The sequence below is a fragment of the Macaca thibetana genome, chromosome 9 (genome assembly GCF_024542745.1).
Source record: "Macaca thibetana thibetana isolate TM-01 chromosome 9, ASM2454274v1, whole genome shotgun sequence".
NCBI lineage: Eukaryota > Metazoa > Chordata > Mammalia > Primates > Cercopithecidae > Macaca > Macaca thibetana.
Genome location: NC_065586.1, coordinates 42,805,254 through 42,821,068, shown reverse-complemented (window position 1 = coordinate 42,821,068; position 15,815 = coordinate 42,805,254). Strand labels below are relative to the sequence as shown.

Genomic DNA, 15,815 nt, shown 5'->3' with positions numbered 1-15,815 from the left:
AGGCACCAAAGTTGTGCTTCAGTGTTATTTACTACTCTTTTATCTATTTTTTATGTCTCAGCATTTATTAAAAATTATCTTTGTCAACCTTCTCTCCTGGTCATGTGTTAACTTTTATTTTATGATTAATGAGACTTGCGGAGGGAGGGGAAATAAATTTGTGGTCAATCTATTATATTTAATCCAAATTTAGGACCTATGCTTAAATCAAAGTCTAATTTGAGTATAATTAATGATATTAATCCAGAGAATTTTTTAAATTAATGTATGTATAATAAGCATATTACATTTTTCTCCTAAGGCCTTGTTTAATATTTTCATTTAAACTTTATCCACCGCCATATACTTCCCTTACTTCACAACAGACATGGAGCTGTTTTTGTGAAGGCCCAAAGTGTTAGAAATATTTAAGTTAATTAAGATTTGTTCATTTTTAACCTGGTCAACATAACAAGACCTCACGTCTACACAAAGGTTAAATAACAGATTAGCCAGGCCTGGTGGCATGTGCCTTTCGTTTTTCCTACTCAGGAGGCTGAGGCAGAGGATCGCTTGAGCTCAGGAGTTTGAGGCTGCAGTTAACTGTAACTGCACCACTGCACTCCAGCCTGGGCAACAAAGGGAGACCCTGTCTCAGAAAAAGGAAAAAAGTTATTAATTCTTTAAAAACATATCTAAAATTTGTCCTGCCCAAAAGGAGAGCGAAAAATGTGAACTTTAGCTTTGTTTTATTTTATTTATGTTTGCTGAGAAAAATGCTGTACTTTATTTATTTATTTATTCCATAGGGTTTTGGGGGAACAGGTGGTATTTGGTTACATGACTAATTTCTTTAGTGATGATTTGTGAGATTTTGGTGCACCCGTCATCTGAGCGGTATCCACTGAACCCAGTTTGTAGTCTTTTATACCTCACCCTCCTCCCAGCCTTTCCCCGAGTCCTCAAAGTCCATCGTATCATTCTTATGGCTTTGCATCCTCATAGCTTAGCTCCCACATATGGATGAGAACATATGATGTTTGGTTTTCCATGCTGAGTTACTTCACTTGGAATAATAGTCTTTACTTTCATCCAGGTTGCTGAGAATGCCATTAATTTATTCCCTATTATGGCTGAGTGGTATTCCTTAAAAATATATGTGTATGTATATCAAAGTTTCTTTATCCACTCCTTGATTGATGGGCATTTGGGCTGGTTCCATGTTTTTGTAGTTGTAATTTGTTTGAGTTCCTTATAGATTCTGGATAATAGCTGTTTGTTAGATATGTAGACTGGGAAAATTTCCTCCAACTCTGTGGGTTGTCTGTTTACTCCTTTCCCTGTGCAGAAGCTCTTTAGTTAAGTCTCACCTGTTTGTTTTGTTGCAATTGCTTTTGTGTTCTTGGTCATGAAGTCTTCACCTAAGCCAATGTCTAGACGGGTTTTTCCAATGTTATCTTCTAGAATTTTTATGATTTCAGGTCATAGATGTATGTCCTTGATCCATCTTGAGTTGATTTTTGTGTAAGGTGAGAGTTGAGGATCCAGTTTCATTCTCCTGCATGTGGCTTGCCAATTATCCCAGCACCATTTGTTGAATAGGGTTTACTTTCTTCACTTTATGTTTTAGTTGGCTTTGTTGAAAATCAGTTGGCAATAGGTATTTGAGTTTATTTCTGGGTTCTCTATTCTGTTCCATTGGTGTATGTGCCTATTTTTGTACCACTACCATGCTATTTTGGTGACTATGGCCTTCTAGTATAGTTTGAAATAAGTAATGTGATGCCTCCAGATTTGTTTTTGCTTAATTTTGTTTTGGCTATGTGGGTTCTTGTTTGGTCCCATATGAATTTTAGGATTATTTTTTCAAGTTCTGTGAAGAAGGATGGTGGTATTTTGATGGAAATTACATTGAATTTATAGATTGCTTTTGGCAGTATGGTCATTTTCACAATATTCATTCTACCCATTCATGAGCATGGGATGTCTTTCCATTTGTTTGTGTCCATGATTTCATTCAGCAATGTTTTGTAGTTCCCAATGGCATATCAAAAAGATAATCCATCCGGGCACGGTGGCTCACGCCTGTAATCCCAGCACTTTGGGAGGCCGAAGTGGGCAGATCCCCAGGTCAGAAGTTTGAGACCAGCCTGGCCAACATGGTGAAACCCTGTCTCTACTAAAAATACAAAAATTAGCTGGGCATGGTGACGCATGCCTGTAATCCCAGCTACTTAGGAGGCTGAGACAGGAGAATCACTTGAACCTGGGAGGCGGGTTGAACCTAGGAGGCAGAGGTTGCAGTTAGCCAAGATCACCCCCACTGCACTCCAGCTTGGGTGACAGAGCAAGACTCTATCTCAAAGAAAAGATAATCCACCATGATCACATGGGTTTCATACCAGGGTTGCAGGGATGGATTAACGTACGCAAGTCAATAAATGTGATATACCACATAAACAGAATTAAAAACAAAAAAGTCACATGATCATCTCAGTAGACACAGAAAAAGCATTTGACAGAATGCAGCATCCTTTTATGATTAAAACCCTCAGCAAAATCGGTGTACACGGATCATACCTCAATGTAATAACCCACAGCCAACATAATACTGAATGGGGAAAAGTTGAAAGCATTTCCCCTGAGAACTGGAACAAGACAAGGATGCCCACTCTCAACACTTCTATTCAACATAGTACTGGAAGGCCTAGCCAGAGCAATCACACAAGAGAAAGCAATAAAAGGCATCCAGATCGGTAAAGAGGAAGTCAAACTGTTGCTGTTTGCTGATGATATGATTGTATACCTAGGAAACCCTAAAGACTCCTCCAAAAAGCTCCTAGAACTGATAAATGAATTCAGGAAAGTTTCAGGAGACAAAATTAATGTACACAAAGTAGTAACTCAGTTATACTCTAACAGCGACCAACCTTAGAATCAAACTAAGAACTCAACCCCTTTTATGATAGCTGCAAAAATAAAATAAAATAAAATAAAATAAAATAAAATAAAATACTTAGGAATAGACCTAACCAAGGAGATGAAGACCTCTACAAGGAAAACAACTTTAATATTTTTAATGGGTTAAAATGAGAGGCAGCACAGCGGAAGAAGTCAGTGGTTGGGCATCAGCGTCCAACGGGTACTGGACCTTTGATGGTAAGGCTTTGGGTTTGACTTACTAAATTACTAGGTACAATTATTTTCTAGTTTTTGTTATGAAACCTTAAAACTACTAAGTAACCCCTTCCATTTCTTGTTAAAGGTCATAAAATTTCATAGTCTGATTTATGCTGACTGACGTTAGATTTTTCGTTTCTATTTTCTGACTACCTTAAATAATACCTATAAACAGTAAACTGTTAGTAATGTTTTTGCTGTAATTAAATGTAGTAAGACTTATCTTCCAAATTACAACTGAATTGTCAAACACTTGTCGAAGTTTTGGATTTACTCAAAATTCTGTGCTCAGCACTGGAGGTAAGAAGAGTAAGGGCCCTCCTGTACTCTTATGGAGAGGCGTACTTTCTCATGAGGGGAACACTCTGCAAGAATTCGTATCTTGTGAATTCGACTAATTAGTGTAGAAAAAACATTTTTTGAGTGACTGCCAACAAAGAGATCCAAGAAGGTAGATGGAGTCGAGCTTGCTGAAGCAAGGAAAGAGAAAAGCAGTATTCTAGGCAGAGAGCAGGGGTAGAGCAGGAAAATGGCTAGGTGCAGGTCAGATGATTTACAGAATGAAATTGATCAAGTTTTGAAATGAACGGAAAGTATTCTCTGAGAGTCTCATTTGAGGCATGTCATGGCAGTCTTATTTAAACATGAAGCAAAAGATTTTTTTTTTTTTTTTTTTTGAGGCGGAGTCTTGCTCTGTCGCCCAGGCTGGAGTGCAGTGGCGTGATCTCGGCTCACTGCAACCTCCGCCTCCCGGGTTTACGCCATTCTCCTGCCTCAGCCTCCCGATTAGCTGGGACTACAGGCGCCCACCACCTCGGCTAGCTAATTTTTTGTACTTTTTAGTAGAGACGGGGTTTTACTGTGTTAGCCAGAATGGTCTCGATCTCCTGACCTCGTGATCCAGCCGCCTCGGCCTCCCAGAGTGCTGGGATTACAGGCGTGAGCCACTGCGCCGGGCCAGAAGCAAAAGATTTTTTAAGTTGTCATCTGTTTTCAGGGTGTGAGAGAATATTTAAGTGATACTGTTTTTATCTTCCACATAAGAAAATAGGACTAGAGAAACCTATGGCTTCCTCGCTTGTTGGTGGCCTAGCAACCCTGGCACAACAGAGCCTCTGAATCTGAAACACTTGTTTTGTCACAATATCGCCTGAAATAATACATTTAGAATGAGTAATTTAGTAAATGCATTAGTCTTGTAGTCACTGCAATAAAATGCTCTTGTACCAGTATTATTTAATACGTTGTATTTTATCGTAGTAAGTAAATCATAGAAATAGAAATTCCTGGCTGCTTTATATTGCTGTAGAAAAAAACAATGAAATCTTATTTTAAACTTTTCTCATGATTTTTAAAGGGAATTCATAAAATCCTTGTTAGGTTTGATGACAGGTACCATATTAAGGGCAGCATTTTATGACCCATATCTTAAACATCGTCTCTGGAAGTTAAGAGCCTCCAATGGGTTCTCTGTAGAGTGCACATGATACCGCACTCAGGCAGTTCATGGAGTGTAAGAAATATCTTAGTGCTTTGTCATTTGACATTTTAACCAAGAAAAAATACACTTTGATAAGTTTAACTTACACTTCCCTTCCCCTTCAGGTATCTACTGTGCGTTTCAGTCAACAATACAGCTCATGTTCAACAATCTTCCTTGATGACAACACAGCCAGCCAGCCTTATCTTACAATGACAGTAATATCGTGAGTACAACTATACTGCCAAGGGATAGATCCCTTTATTCTAAAATTATTTCAGCCGTTTGGTTATCCTCTTCAGCAATCGGTTTAAGAAATTGGAGTCAACTATATATTGATATCCAGATTCTATATATTAAGTATATATTAAGTATCAATTTCTCTTTTAATCTTAGATGTCATGGTGGAAGGAAAAATCAGTTAGCAAAGAAACAGTCCCAGAAAAAGTGTATTTTTTTGATGCCTTTATGCCTTGAGACACTTTGAATGCAGTGAGAAGGATAGGTTCCCTTTATTGAATGTTTTTCATGAAAACTTAGTTGTTCAGTGCATTAGAGGCCTAAATCAGTGTGTACTACTTTGGACAGTAGCCTTGGAAGAAGGAACAGCTTTTCCTCTTCTGACACCACAGTATATCTGCATTTGAATTTCTCTCATTGTGCGTGAGCACCTCATGGGCCACAAAGATGTGCTTTGAGAGCACCCTGAGATGAAGTTTATTTTGAAAGGAACAACAACCAACACCAGCACCACCTCCATAAGGGCTTTCCAGTGTACATTATTATCATCTCCTTGGGTTATGAGTGTTGATTTTTAGAATACAGTTTGGAAAGTACTAATTTAGAATATTAATGTCTTTATCTTTAATTTTACTTTTCATTCTGTAAACATAACTAGCTTATAAACAATTTTGTTTCAAATGCACTAGCCTTTTTAGCTAATTCAATTGTCAGTAACTTTTACTTCAATTAAAAATGGCAAGTTTACACTCATAATAATGTCACTTTCTTCTCTCCCTTTTAACAATAGTTGTGATGAAATTGTGTTTCAGCAAAAACTGGACTCAAACTCTGTCTCAAGTCCTGAGCTTTGGGACCTGTTGAGTAATCACTAAATGTCTGTAGTCAGCCAAATCTCTGAAATCTTTGAGCACACATACACCAAAACTACTTTGACTAGAGTCCCTGGCTTCTTTGAGTTCAAAAGATTTTGATGTGTTAGCATACAATTCAAAAGTACCTTTGAAGATTAATCTTGCTTAAACAAATTTCATGCTTTTTTCCTCATTATTCTACTTTTTGGAAGTCTACTTTTGAAAGTAAAGTAAGTTTTAATTTGCCATCAGCAAGTTTGAGAAATAATTATTTGGTATATTAACTATTGGTGAAATACAGGTTTATTAAGCAAATGAATAGGGCAAATTGGCTTCAAGAAAAGATTCTGAAAAATGTTTATCATGAGTCAGTAGTGCAGTGTTGTCAGTGGGATAGGTGGAACTCACTGAGATCACTTATGCAAGGTTTTTTTCAAAATACAGCTCTGCAAACACATGTATCTTCCCATCTCCACTTTCCCTCTATCTCTAGGCAATGAGAAGCCTTTTAGGAAAATAGGGATGGATGTGAGGCATCTTTATGTGAAGAAAGGCATCCCAGAAGATTCTGATTTTCACCCCAGCTCAATCATTCCAAACTTTGCTGCACATTGAAATCACCTGGGAAACTTTTACCAACAACCTTGATGCCCAGAGTCATACCCAACACTAATTACATTAAAATGTCTCATGTTGAAGATGAGGCCGTTTTAAAGCTTCTCAGGTGATTTTAACTTGCAGCAAAGTTTGAGAGCCACGGCTTCATTTGAGTTTAGGATGAGAAACTGCTCCTATTTGGTGGGACCTTGGGCAAGTCAGTTTTAAGGTTTGTTTCCCTGATCCGTAAAATGAGTGTTGAATTAAATATCATGTAAGGTCATTGGTCCTTTCCAACATGTAACTTTAAATTCCGTGATTTGTGAAATTATTTCAGAAATGAAAACTACTTGAAGCACTATAGACATATCCATCTTACATGCTAATGTTACAGGCTTTTTAAAAAGTGCTAATATTGTGTAGACCTATTAACTAAAATTGAGATTTGCCCTCCCTCAGTTGTTTTGGCCTCATTCTACAAAATTAGCTGAGTGTGGTGGTGCACGCCTGTAATCCCAGCTACTCGGGAGGCTGAGGCAGGAGAATGGCTGGAATCTGGGAGGCAGAGGTTGTGGTGAGCCAAGATCGCACCATTGCACTCAAGCTTGGGCAACAAGAGTGAAACTCCATCCCAAAAACAAAACAAAACAAAAAAATTACCTGGGCAGAGTGGTGCAAAGCTGTAGTCCCAGCTACTTGGGAGGCTGAGGCATGAGAATCACTTGAACCTCAGAGATGGAGATTGTGGTGAGCCAGGATCGCACCACTGCACTCCAGTCTGAGCAACAGAGTGAGACTCTGGGTCAAAAAATAAACAAACACATAAAATAAATCACATGGGACGAACGGTTTTGTGGGTAGAAGAGCATATAATGGGGAAATCTGTTATTATTTATATATTACAATCATCAACAGAAGAACGTCTTCTTAACAGCATATTGCCTCACATTTTGGTTCTTATATTTTTGTGAAAAACCAAGAAATGAAAACAAAGTGCCCTTATGGTGCTGTTCCGAACTAGAAGATTTGAATTTCAGGGCTGCTAGGAGAGTTTCCTCTGCCCCCCTTTTAAAAAATGTCTTCAGGCCTAACAAATGATAACATCTATTGTTGTGAATTGTTTTTCCTTCCACAGAGTGACCTTGGAGATACATCATGATAGCACGCAAAGGTGAGCTTTTTAGAAACCTGTCTTGTTATTCTAGCTAATTACTTTGCAAGATATCAAGCTCAGTGTTAGGTCACAGCTCTAGACATCATAAGCTGTATTGTGCCTGCTAAAATATTGAAGCAAATTATTTGTGTTCTTTATTCTTTAAGACTCTTAATTCTTAAATGATTGAGCATCTCAAAGAGTGTGTTTATGTTGATTATATTGATATTGACTGTGGTAGAAATAGAAAACTGAGATTTTTTTTCAAAATCTTTTTAGTTTAGATTTCACAGTCTTACCACTGTTGATATTATGAGCTAGATAACGCTTTGTTGTGAGGACTGTCCTGTGCATTGCAGAGAGTTTAGCAGCATTCATGGCCTCTACCAACTAGATGTCAGTAGTAACCCATGGCCCAGGTTGTAATACCAGAAAATATTCCTTGAGAACGATATTATTAACAGAAATTTTTCACTGAAAAATAACTTTTCTACAATAAAAAGTTGAGTAAAAAGTGTGTCATGTATTTATATTATTTAAAGTCTCTCATGTTGAGCTTAATAGGAGACAACTGGATTCTCTAGATCTTTCTTTCTAATTTGCTTTTAAAAAGCAGTAAGAGGCCGGGCTCAGTGGCTCACTCCTGTAATCCCAGCACTTTGGGAGGCTGATGCGGGCAGATCACAAGGTCAGGAGATGGAGACCATCCTGGGTAACATGGAGAAACGCCGTCTCTACTAAAAATACAAAAACTTAGCCAGGCGTGGTGGCACGCAACTGTAGTCCCAGCTATTCTGGAGGCTGAGGCAGGAGAACAGCTTGAACCTGGGAGGCGGAGTTTGCAGTGAGCTGAGATTGCATCACTGCACTCCAGCCTGGGTGACAGAGCAAGACTCCATCTCAAAAAAATAAAAATAAAAAAAATAAGATGGCTGGGCGCAGTGGTTCACACCTGTAATCTCAGCACTTTGGGAGGCCGAGATGGGTGGATCACTTGAGGTCAGGAGTTTGAGAGCAGCCCAACTAACATGGTGAAACCCGCCTCTACTAAAAGTATAAAAAATGACTGGGCGTGGTGGTGCTTGCCTGTAGTCCCAGCTACTTGGGAGGTTGAGACCAGAGAATCGCTTGAACCTGGGAGGCAGAGGTTGCAGTGAGCTGAGATCTCGCCATTGTACCCCAGCCTGGGTAACAGAGGGAGACTCTGATCTCAAAAAAAGAAAAAAAGCACTAATAAGATGACCTAACCTCATATAAATATGTAGCTGGTAAAAGGTGTATTTTTAAAGTTTTCAGGCAGTTATGGGTATTCTTTAATACTAAATCAAAACTTCACAAGTGCTAGTTTCTTAAATTAGTTACAGTGGCATTTTCCATGTTAATAAATGTATTCCATCAGTACTCATTGATCTTTGTTGCACATTAAATGGATCTTCCCCCCCCCCATACTTGCATTTATAATGTTATGCATTAGTTACTTGGAATATATTGGTTTACGTTTTATTATGTCAAAAATCACTTTTAGTTTAACCACCAATCTTACTTTAAAACACTTTTAACTATTGAAAAGCTGTCAAGCCTAGTAGCAGGAAGAAGTTTTTCAAAGTCCTCAGGAAAGCTTACATTTTATCATTGGGAACAAATACTTATTTTCCTTGAAGGGACAACCTCTCCATTTATTTTTGAGAATGATAGTTGTACTTCTTTTTTTAGACTGAGTCTCACTCTGTCACTTGGCTGGAGTGCATTGGCATGATCTCAGCTCAAGCAATCCTCTCACCTCAGACTCCTGTGTAGCTGGGACCACAGATGTGTGGCACCACGCCAGGCTAATTTTCTTGTATTTTTGGTAGAGACAGGGTTTCGTTATGTTGCCGAGGCTGGTCTCAAATTCCTGAAGGAGCTCAAGCCATCTGCCTGCTTTGGCCTCCGAAAGTGCTGGGATTTTACAGGCATGAGCCACAGCGCTGGTCCGGTTATACTTGCAAATAAAAACGATGTTCTGTGAAAAAATTGGTTGTTCAGTTCACAATTAAATCATGAATTATTTAAAAAACAAAACAAAACAAAAAAACAACAACCATACTGCAGTCAGCAGAAGCACTTCTTGTTAACTTTTCACTTATTCAGAATATTAAGGAGACATATCAAGATTTAATAACATTAATTTTTACTGCTTCATCAAAGACATTCTTAAGTAATTCAGGCTACCTTTTTTAACTGCAGGGGACAGTAAAGAATAGAGTGACTACTAATGTAATTGGTACCACTGCCTTGATTTATGCTGAGAAACCAGCAGTTTTACCCATTTTTACTTTTATACAGTCATGGCAAGTGTCAACGAAAAAGCAGGCAATGACTTTGTATTACTTTTACAAATTTTTAAAATTTTTAATCAGCTTTCTCAGGTTTAATTCGTATGAATCAGAACAGTGTTGGCCAGGCACAGTGGCTCAGGCCTGTAATCCCAGCACTTTGGGAGGCTGAGGCGAGCGGATCACCTGAGGTCAGGAGTTCAATAGCAGCCTGGCCAACATGGTAAAACCACATCTCTACTAAAACTAAAATATTTAGCCATGTGTGGTGGCGGGCACTTGTAATTCCAGCTACTCAGGAGGCTGAGGTAGGAGGATCACTTGAACCTGGGAGGCAAAGATTGCCATGAGCCGAGATCGCGCCATTGCACTGCAGCTTGGGCAACAAGAGTGAAACTCGGTCTCAAAAAAAAAGAACAGTTGGCCTCTTAGGCCTTCTGGAAAGGGTCTTGGGGATCCTGAGAGGTCCACAGAGCACATTTGGAAAACCACTGGTTTATCACGTAGGCACAATGCATTAGCTTTACAAAGTTTAAAGTTCATCAAAGACTGGCCTCTTAAAAAGGCAGATGAGTTTTTAATTCAAACAACAGAAAATACATAAATACATCATGAGAGTATACTACAGAGAACTAAAGAGAAAGGAAGCTCGGAAATCTGAATCACGTTTACATTTATTAAAGTTCATCACTACTGCTTTGTAAAACATTCTTGTGTTTCAGTGTGTGGTTAGAAGAGTGAAAATATATTTGGTTTGTTGCCATTGCCTGTTAGGGAGAGTCAATACTTATAGGCATTTCTGACTGGTTATCGTATAAAAGACTTCACAGTACAGGACATGAAGTGCTGAGAAAGAAGTAGTCAAGAAACCCTCTGCAAGTCAGGATCCAGGAGAAGAATTCGTAAAAACTGCTTTAGTAAACACCAAAGCACACAGGAGGCAGTATTTTACTAAACAGGTATTATACTAAGATATTAACAGTTTTTGAAGTAATGCACACTCTTATTTTATAGAGATGCAGATGGATCTTTGAGCGTATGTGATGAAGAGTTATACTCATTTACAGTAAGTGGCACTTTTATTGAGATTGTATTTTCATCATACACTTGTATCTGTTTCATGCTGAAATCAAAGGCATCTTTTTAAAAATCTTCCCCATTTCATGTTACATTTAGTCATCTTAAGTGTTGTAAAAAGAATGTGCTGGAATAAGAACTGATCTGCAGCTCTGTTTAGTGAGCTAGTATGAGTAAATATACCACCCAAATAACAGAAAATGTATCTTTTTTTTTTTTTTTTTTTTTTTTTTTTTTTTTTTGGTGGAGTCTCTCTCTGTAGCCCAGGCTGGAGTGCAATCATGTGATCTCGGCTCCCTGCAGGCTCTGCCTCCCAGGTCCCTGTTCAAGCAGAAACCTGAACCAACTGAACAAGTTCAACATCATCAGTAAGAAGAACTACCAGTGCCATAACTCTGATGGAATGCACGGGGAAGGATTCCACATCATTTTTGTACTGTAATGGCCAAAGGTGCATAACTTCAGTCCAATCTTGGAAATACATCAGACAAACCCAAATCGAGGAACATTTGACAAATACTGATCAATACTGGTTCAAAGTGTCACGGTTAGGAAAGATAAGGAAAGACTGAGAAACTGTCACTGCAGTCCTACAAAATGGCAAGAGACTAAGAAATAACTAAATGCCCCGTGATCCTGGGTGGAATTTGTGAACAGAAAAAGGACATTAGTGGAAAAAGTGGTGAAACTCCAGTAAGGACTTTAGTTTAGCTAATATGTTCATTTTAAATTAGTTAATTTAAATATGTTTAAACATTATTGAAATGTATTTAAATTAATAAAATTGGTTATTTTATGAGATAATTTTAATCTAGTTAAATATGAGAATGTGGATTTCCTTGTTCTGACCGCCATACTGTGGTTATCTATGAGGTGAACATTCAGAGAGGCTGGGGGAGGAATAAATGGAAATTATACTATTGAGTTGGAAGAGAAACCTACCCCATCAGTCACGAAACCCTCACATTCACGGCAGTGTGTCGGAGGTTCCAATATGAATGGCATTTCCCAGATGTCAGTGCAAGGTCCCTGTGGAGGGACTGGGGCTCCCTGGGAATCTAGTGGAGAGCATTCGGGGCTCCCTTCCTCAGGAGCCTGCCCTTCCTGCACAGAAGCATCAGCCTCACCTCTGTAGCACTGCTCCTCTGCCTCTCAGAACCCACTCGGCTTCAGGCAGTTTCTACTGCCAGCCTCCTTTCCTGGATACAGCCTCCAGCGACTCAGCCCTGCCTTCCCAAGTGTTCCCACCTGTTTGGGAAGGGATGCTCTCAGATTCCGCACCCCTGGACTTCCCCGGGCAGCACCTGCTCCTTCATTCTTCACTTCCGCAGCTCTCCGTTCTCACTCTGAGGGTCCTCTCCTCCTGGGAGTGTGTGTTGCTAGCAACAGTGAAGATCCCCCCCCGCCGGGTCGCCCCCCATGCCCTGTTCTTCTGCACTTCCCTGGCTTCCTGTGTTGGTTCTGCTGGTGTCACCTGCTTTTGGGTTTACTTGGCTTCCCACCTTCCTAATTACTTTGAAGTTGAGTTTGATGTGTGTGTTGATGATGGGCTTTTTCTTCCTCCTCCTCCTCCTCTTCCTCCTCCTCGGTCTTGTTGTTGCTCCATACAGTTTCCAGAAGGAGAAAAGGGACACTGTAAAATTAAGCTGCTGCAGGCCTAGCACAGTGGCTCACACCTGTAATCCCAGCCCTTTGGGAGGCCAAGGCGGGCGGATCACCTGAGGTCAGGAGTTCAAGACCAGCCTGGCCAACATGGTGAAACCTGTTCTCTACCAAAAATACAAAAATTAGCAAGGATGGTGCCATGTGCCTGTAATCCCAGCTACTTGGGAGGCTGAGGCAGGAGGATCTCTTGAGCCCAGAAGGCAGAAGTTGGCAGTGAGCCGAGACTGTGCTACTGTACTTCAGCCTGGGCAACAAGAGTATCTCTCAAAATAATATAATAATAATAATAATAATAATAATAATAAAGCTGCTGCCATGTTTCTATCAGACCCAGACATCCCGCAGAGTGAGCTGGAATTCTCTGTTTCTCTTGTTTCGCGTCCATACCCACTGGCTCCTCTCTGCCCGCTCCCTCTTGGGCTGCATCACCAGGCTGCCTCGCTCTCTGGCCCTAGTGGAATTCAGACAATGGGGGATGTCACAGGAGGTGGGAGAGAGAGGAGAGGTGGTTATTCGCTCAGATTCTTCCTTGCTGGTTTGGCAGTGGCCACATCTTTCTACTGATGACTGCAGCTCCTGATGATCCTCCTCTACACCCACAGCTGTCTTTGGGGTCTGCGGACACCTTTCCTGTCCCTCTAGACCCAGGGAGAGAACAGCTCGCCCTCTTGCTGCTCCAGGGCATTTCTCATCTCTCACTGGTTCCCTTAACTCTGTCCACACTTCTGTGAACAGCTCCTTTCCTTAAGTACCCATTCGAATACGTCCTCTGGCTTCCCCCAGGAGCCTGACTGGTACCCACAGGTGGGTGGATGCTGGCGCGCTGCCGGGCCCCTCTTCCTCTGATGACAGACCAGTCAAGTCTCCGGGACTCTCGTTAGTGGGGGCAGGCGGCGGGCACAGCACAAACTGTGAGCTCAAATCCACAGAACAAAAGTGGGAGAAGACACCGGCAGGATGGACTGCCACAAAACTCTCGGCATTCGTGACGTCTGTCCTTTAAATCACACAAGGCATCATCAGGCTTCAGACATGAGACAGCCTAAGTATTTAAGTACTTCAAATAAATCGTTTTACAGAATTGGTAATTGCTAAGTTGGCAAATTGCTATTTGAAACACTGGCTCTCCTTGACTCAGTGATTCAGCCAGCTAGTCCCTTGCCAATCTAGTTTGTTGGGCAAATCCCACCTTGAGAATGTATCTGCTCCTGTCAAAGCCAGATTCTCCCTGCCTGAGGCTGGACTTGACCTTCTGACTCGGGATATGCTGACTGGGGTCCCTGGGTCCAAGGGAAGCCCCCTTGGGCCCACTGTGGGCTGGACCTCTTTCACGATGGGGTGGGGGAGGCAGGCCCCACCTAATTCACCCTTGACCTCATCCAGGCAGGTGAAGTTCCCTGCAGGAGTCACCTGAGCCCAGCCCCTCAGACCAGGATCCATCATGGTTAGGAGGATTTGGGGCTATCTCAGGTTCTTTGGCTACAAAGGGGTCCCAATCTTAGGGGTCTGCCCCAGAAGTGGGGCACAGAGGGCCTGCTGGGGCCCATGGGCTGGGCTGGGTGGACGGGGATCTGGTCACAGCAGCAGCAGCTGGAAGGCCAATGGGAGGGCACCAGGGCCTGGGGCCCATGTCTGGTCCTGGGCCTCCCCAGGCCTCTTGTCTTCTCCCCCGCGGGCATTCGGGATCTGTGTCTGGACCCAGCCTTGCCCAGGAGGTCTAGGGCCGTGGTGTGTTGTCATTAGAATCGCAGTGCTCACACCAAGGCAGTGCATTAAATTAGCAGGGCAGGGTCTCATGGGCAGGGACCATGTGGAGGGGTGGGGGGAAGGGCAGTTGTCCCCAGAGGCTGTGGTGGGCCTGGTTCTGGGCCGGGCAGTGGGCCAGGGTCTGCTGTGTGGCTGACCTCTGACCACAGGCTGTCTGGGGCTGGTGAGCTCCTGAGAGAGGGGACTGGAGCAGAGTACCCTAGGGTGGGAGCTCACGAGGAGGGGTCTGTGGGGTCTGGAAACCATTCTAGAGCAGGCAGACGACACTTGTCAGGGGAACAGGCATAGAAAGGACCCCTGTGGGGGTGGGGGACACACAGCCTCAGAAAGAACAGGGAAGGGGCTTTGACAGGTCCAGGGAGCATCCCTGAGGTTTCCTAGCACAATTCCCACCAGCCATGTCCCAGGGGTCCCCCTGCCCCCAACCCTCTGCAGTGCCAGCCCAATGCCCTGGGCAAAATATCCTGGACTCTGGCTGTTACAAAGGAGGACAGGGTCATCTGGACCCGCCCGAGCTCCAGGGCCCCGACTTTCACAGCCCCGTCTGGGTCCAGAAGTTCATACGTATATCAATGAAAAATGTGCAGGAATCATATGATTGTTCCCTTTCATAAAGAGGGCCCCTCTAAATTGTTTAAGCCCCGATTCACCCCTGCCCAAAGGAGACAGCAATGGCATGTGTGGGGCCGTGGCCTTGAGACCCAGAGGTCCTGCTGCCCCACGATACCCACTGCCCACCCTAGGGGGACTGGCCGTAGCCCTGGAGCCCCCAAACACCATGCAGGAATGCAAGAGGGTCTTAGCTCCTGAGTCCCAGGCTGGGAGGGCCCACAGTCCAGTAAACTAATCAAGCTCCGCCACACCCAGGAGAGCAGCTCCGGGAGCCTGCACTGGGGAGAGAGCCTCAGACCCCTGCCCCAGGCCTGCACCCCAGAAGTAGGAGCACGGGAACACCTCTCCTTGGCTCCCGGCCAGCGGAAGTCACATCCCCAGCCCTCTGGCTCCAGGCAGCCTCATGTCCCAGTCACTCCTTGGTCCACCTCACTGGTTGGTCAGAGCTCACTGCCCAAGGGCACCTCCCAGCTCCTCAGTGACGAGTGGAGGGAACAGGTGTTTACCAGGAGCTGGCATGCTTTGTCTCAGGGATGATTAGTGACACAGCCAGGAAGGCACACTATCCCCATTTTACAGATGAGGAAACGGAGGCTCAGGTTGGGCTGGTGACTAAGGGAAGCAGCGTGTGGCAGGTGGCTTGAGGCATCTCTGTCCATCATGAGTGACTAGGGAGCAGCCCTGCCACGCCTCATGCGATGTGCCAGGAGCCAGGGAAGCTGCTTTCTTGGGGATTCTAACTAGGGCCAGAAGCATCTCCCTGAGTGGTGGTGGAGGCCTCTGTCTACTCCTCCAGGACTGCCAGGGGATAGGAGGGCACCGCTGACGTCACAGAGCCTCTAGGGTGAGTGAGCATCAGCTGAGCGGCACCAGGTGACTACGCTTCTCCTCAGTGC

At 43.0% G+C, this 15,815-nt stretch overlaps 1 protein-coding gene across 7 annotated transcripts in view; it reads left to right on the top strand.

Moving 5' to 3' along the window:
• LOC126963219 (arf-GAP with GTPase, ANK repeat and PH domain-containing protein 5-like) overlaps nt 1–11,033 on the top strand; it is a 38,848-nt gene extending 27,815 nt beyond the window's left edge. For 5 of the 7 annotated variants that reach the window (XM_050805363.1, XM_050805358.1, XM_050805357.1 and 2 more), the window contains 3 exons: nt 4,765–4,865; nt 7,466–7,501; nt 10,813–11,033. In XM_050805363.1, the coding sequence (XP_050661320.1) occupies nt 4,765–4,865; nt 7,466–7,501; nt 10,813–10,945 (270 nt within the window). In that variant the 3' untranslated portion in view covers nt 10,946–11,033. Of the gene's footprint in view, nt 1–4,764; nt 4,866–6,226; nt 7,780–10,812 lie in introns of those variants that run through there. The other 2 variants (XR_007728981.1, XM_050805364.1) reach the window with 2 other exon arrangements.
• The last annotated feature ends 4,782 nt before the right edge of the window (nt 11,034–15,815 follow it).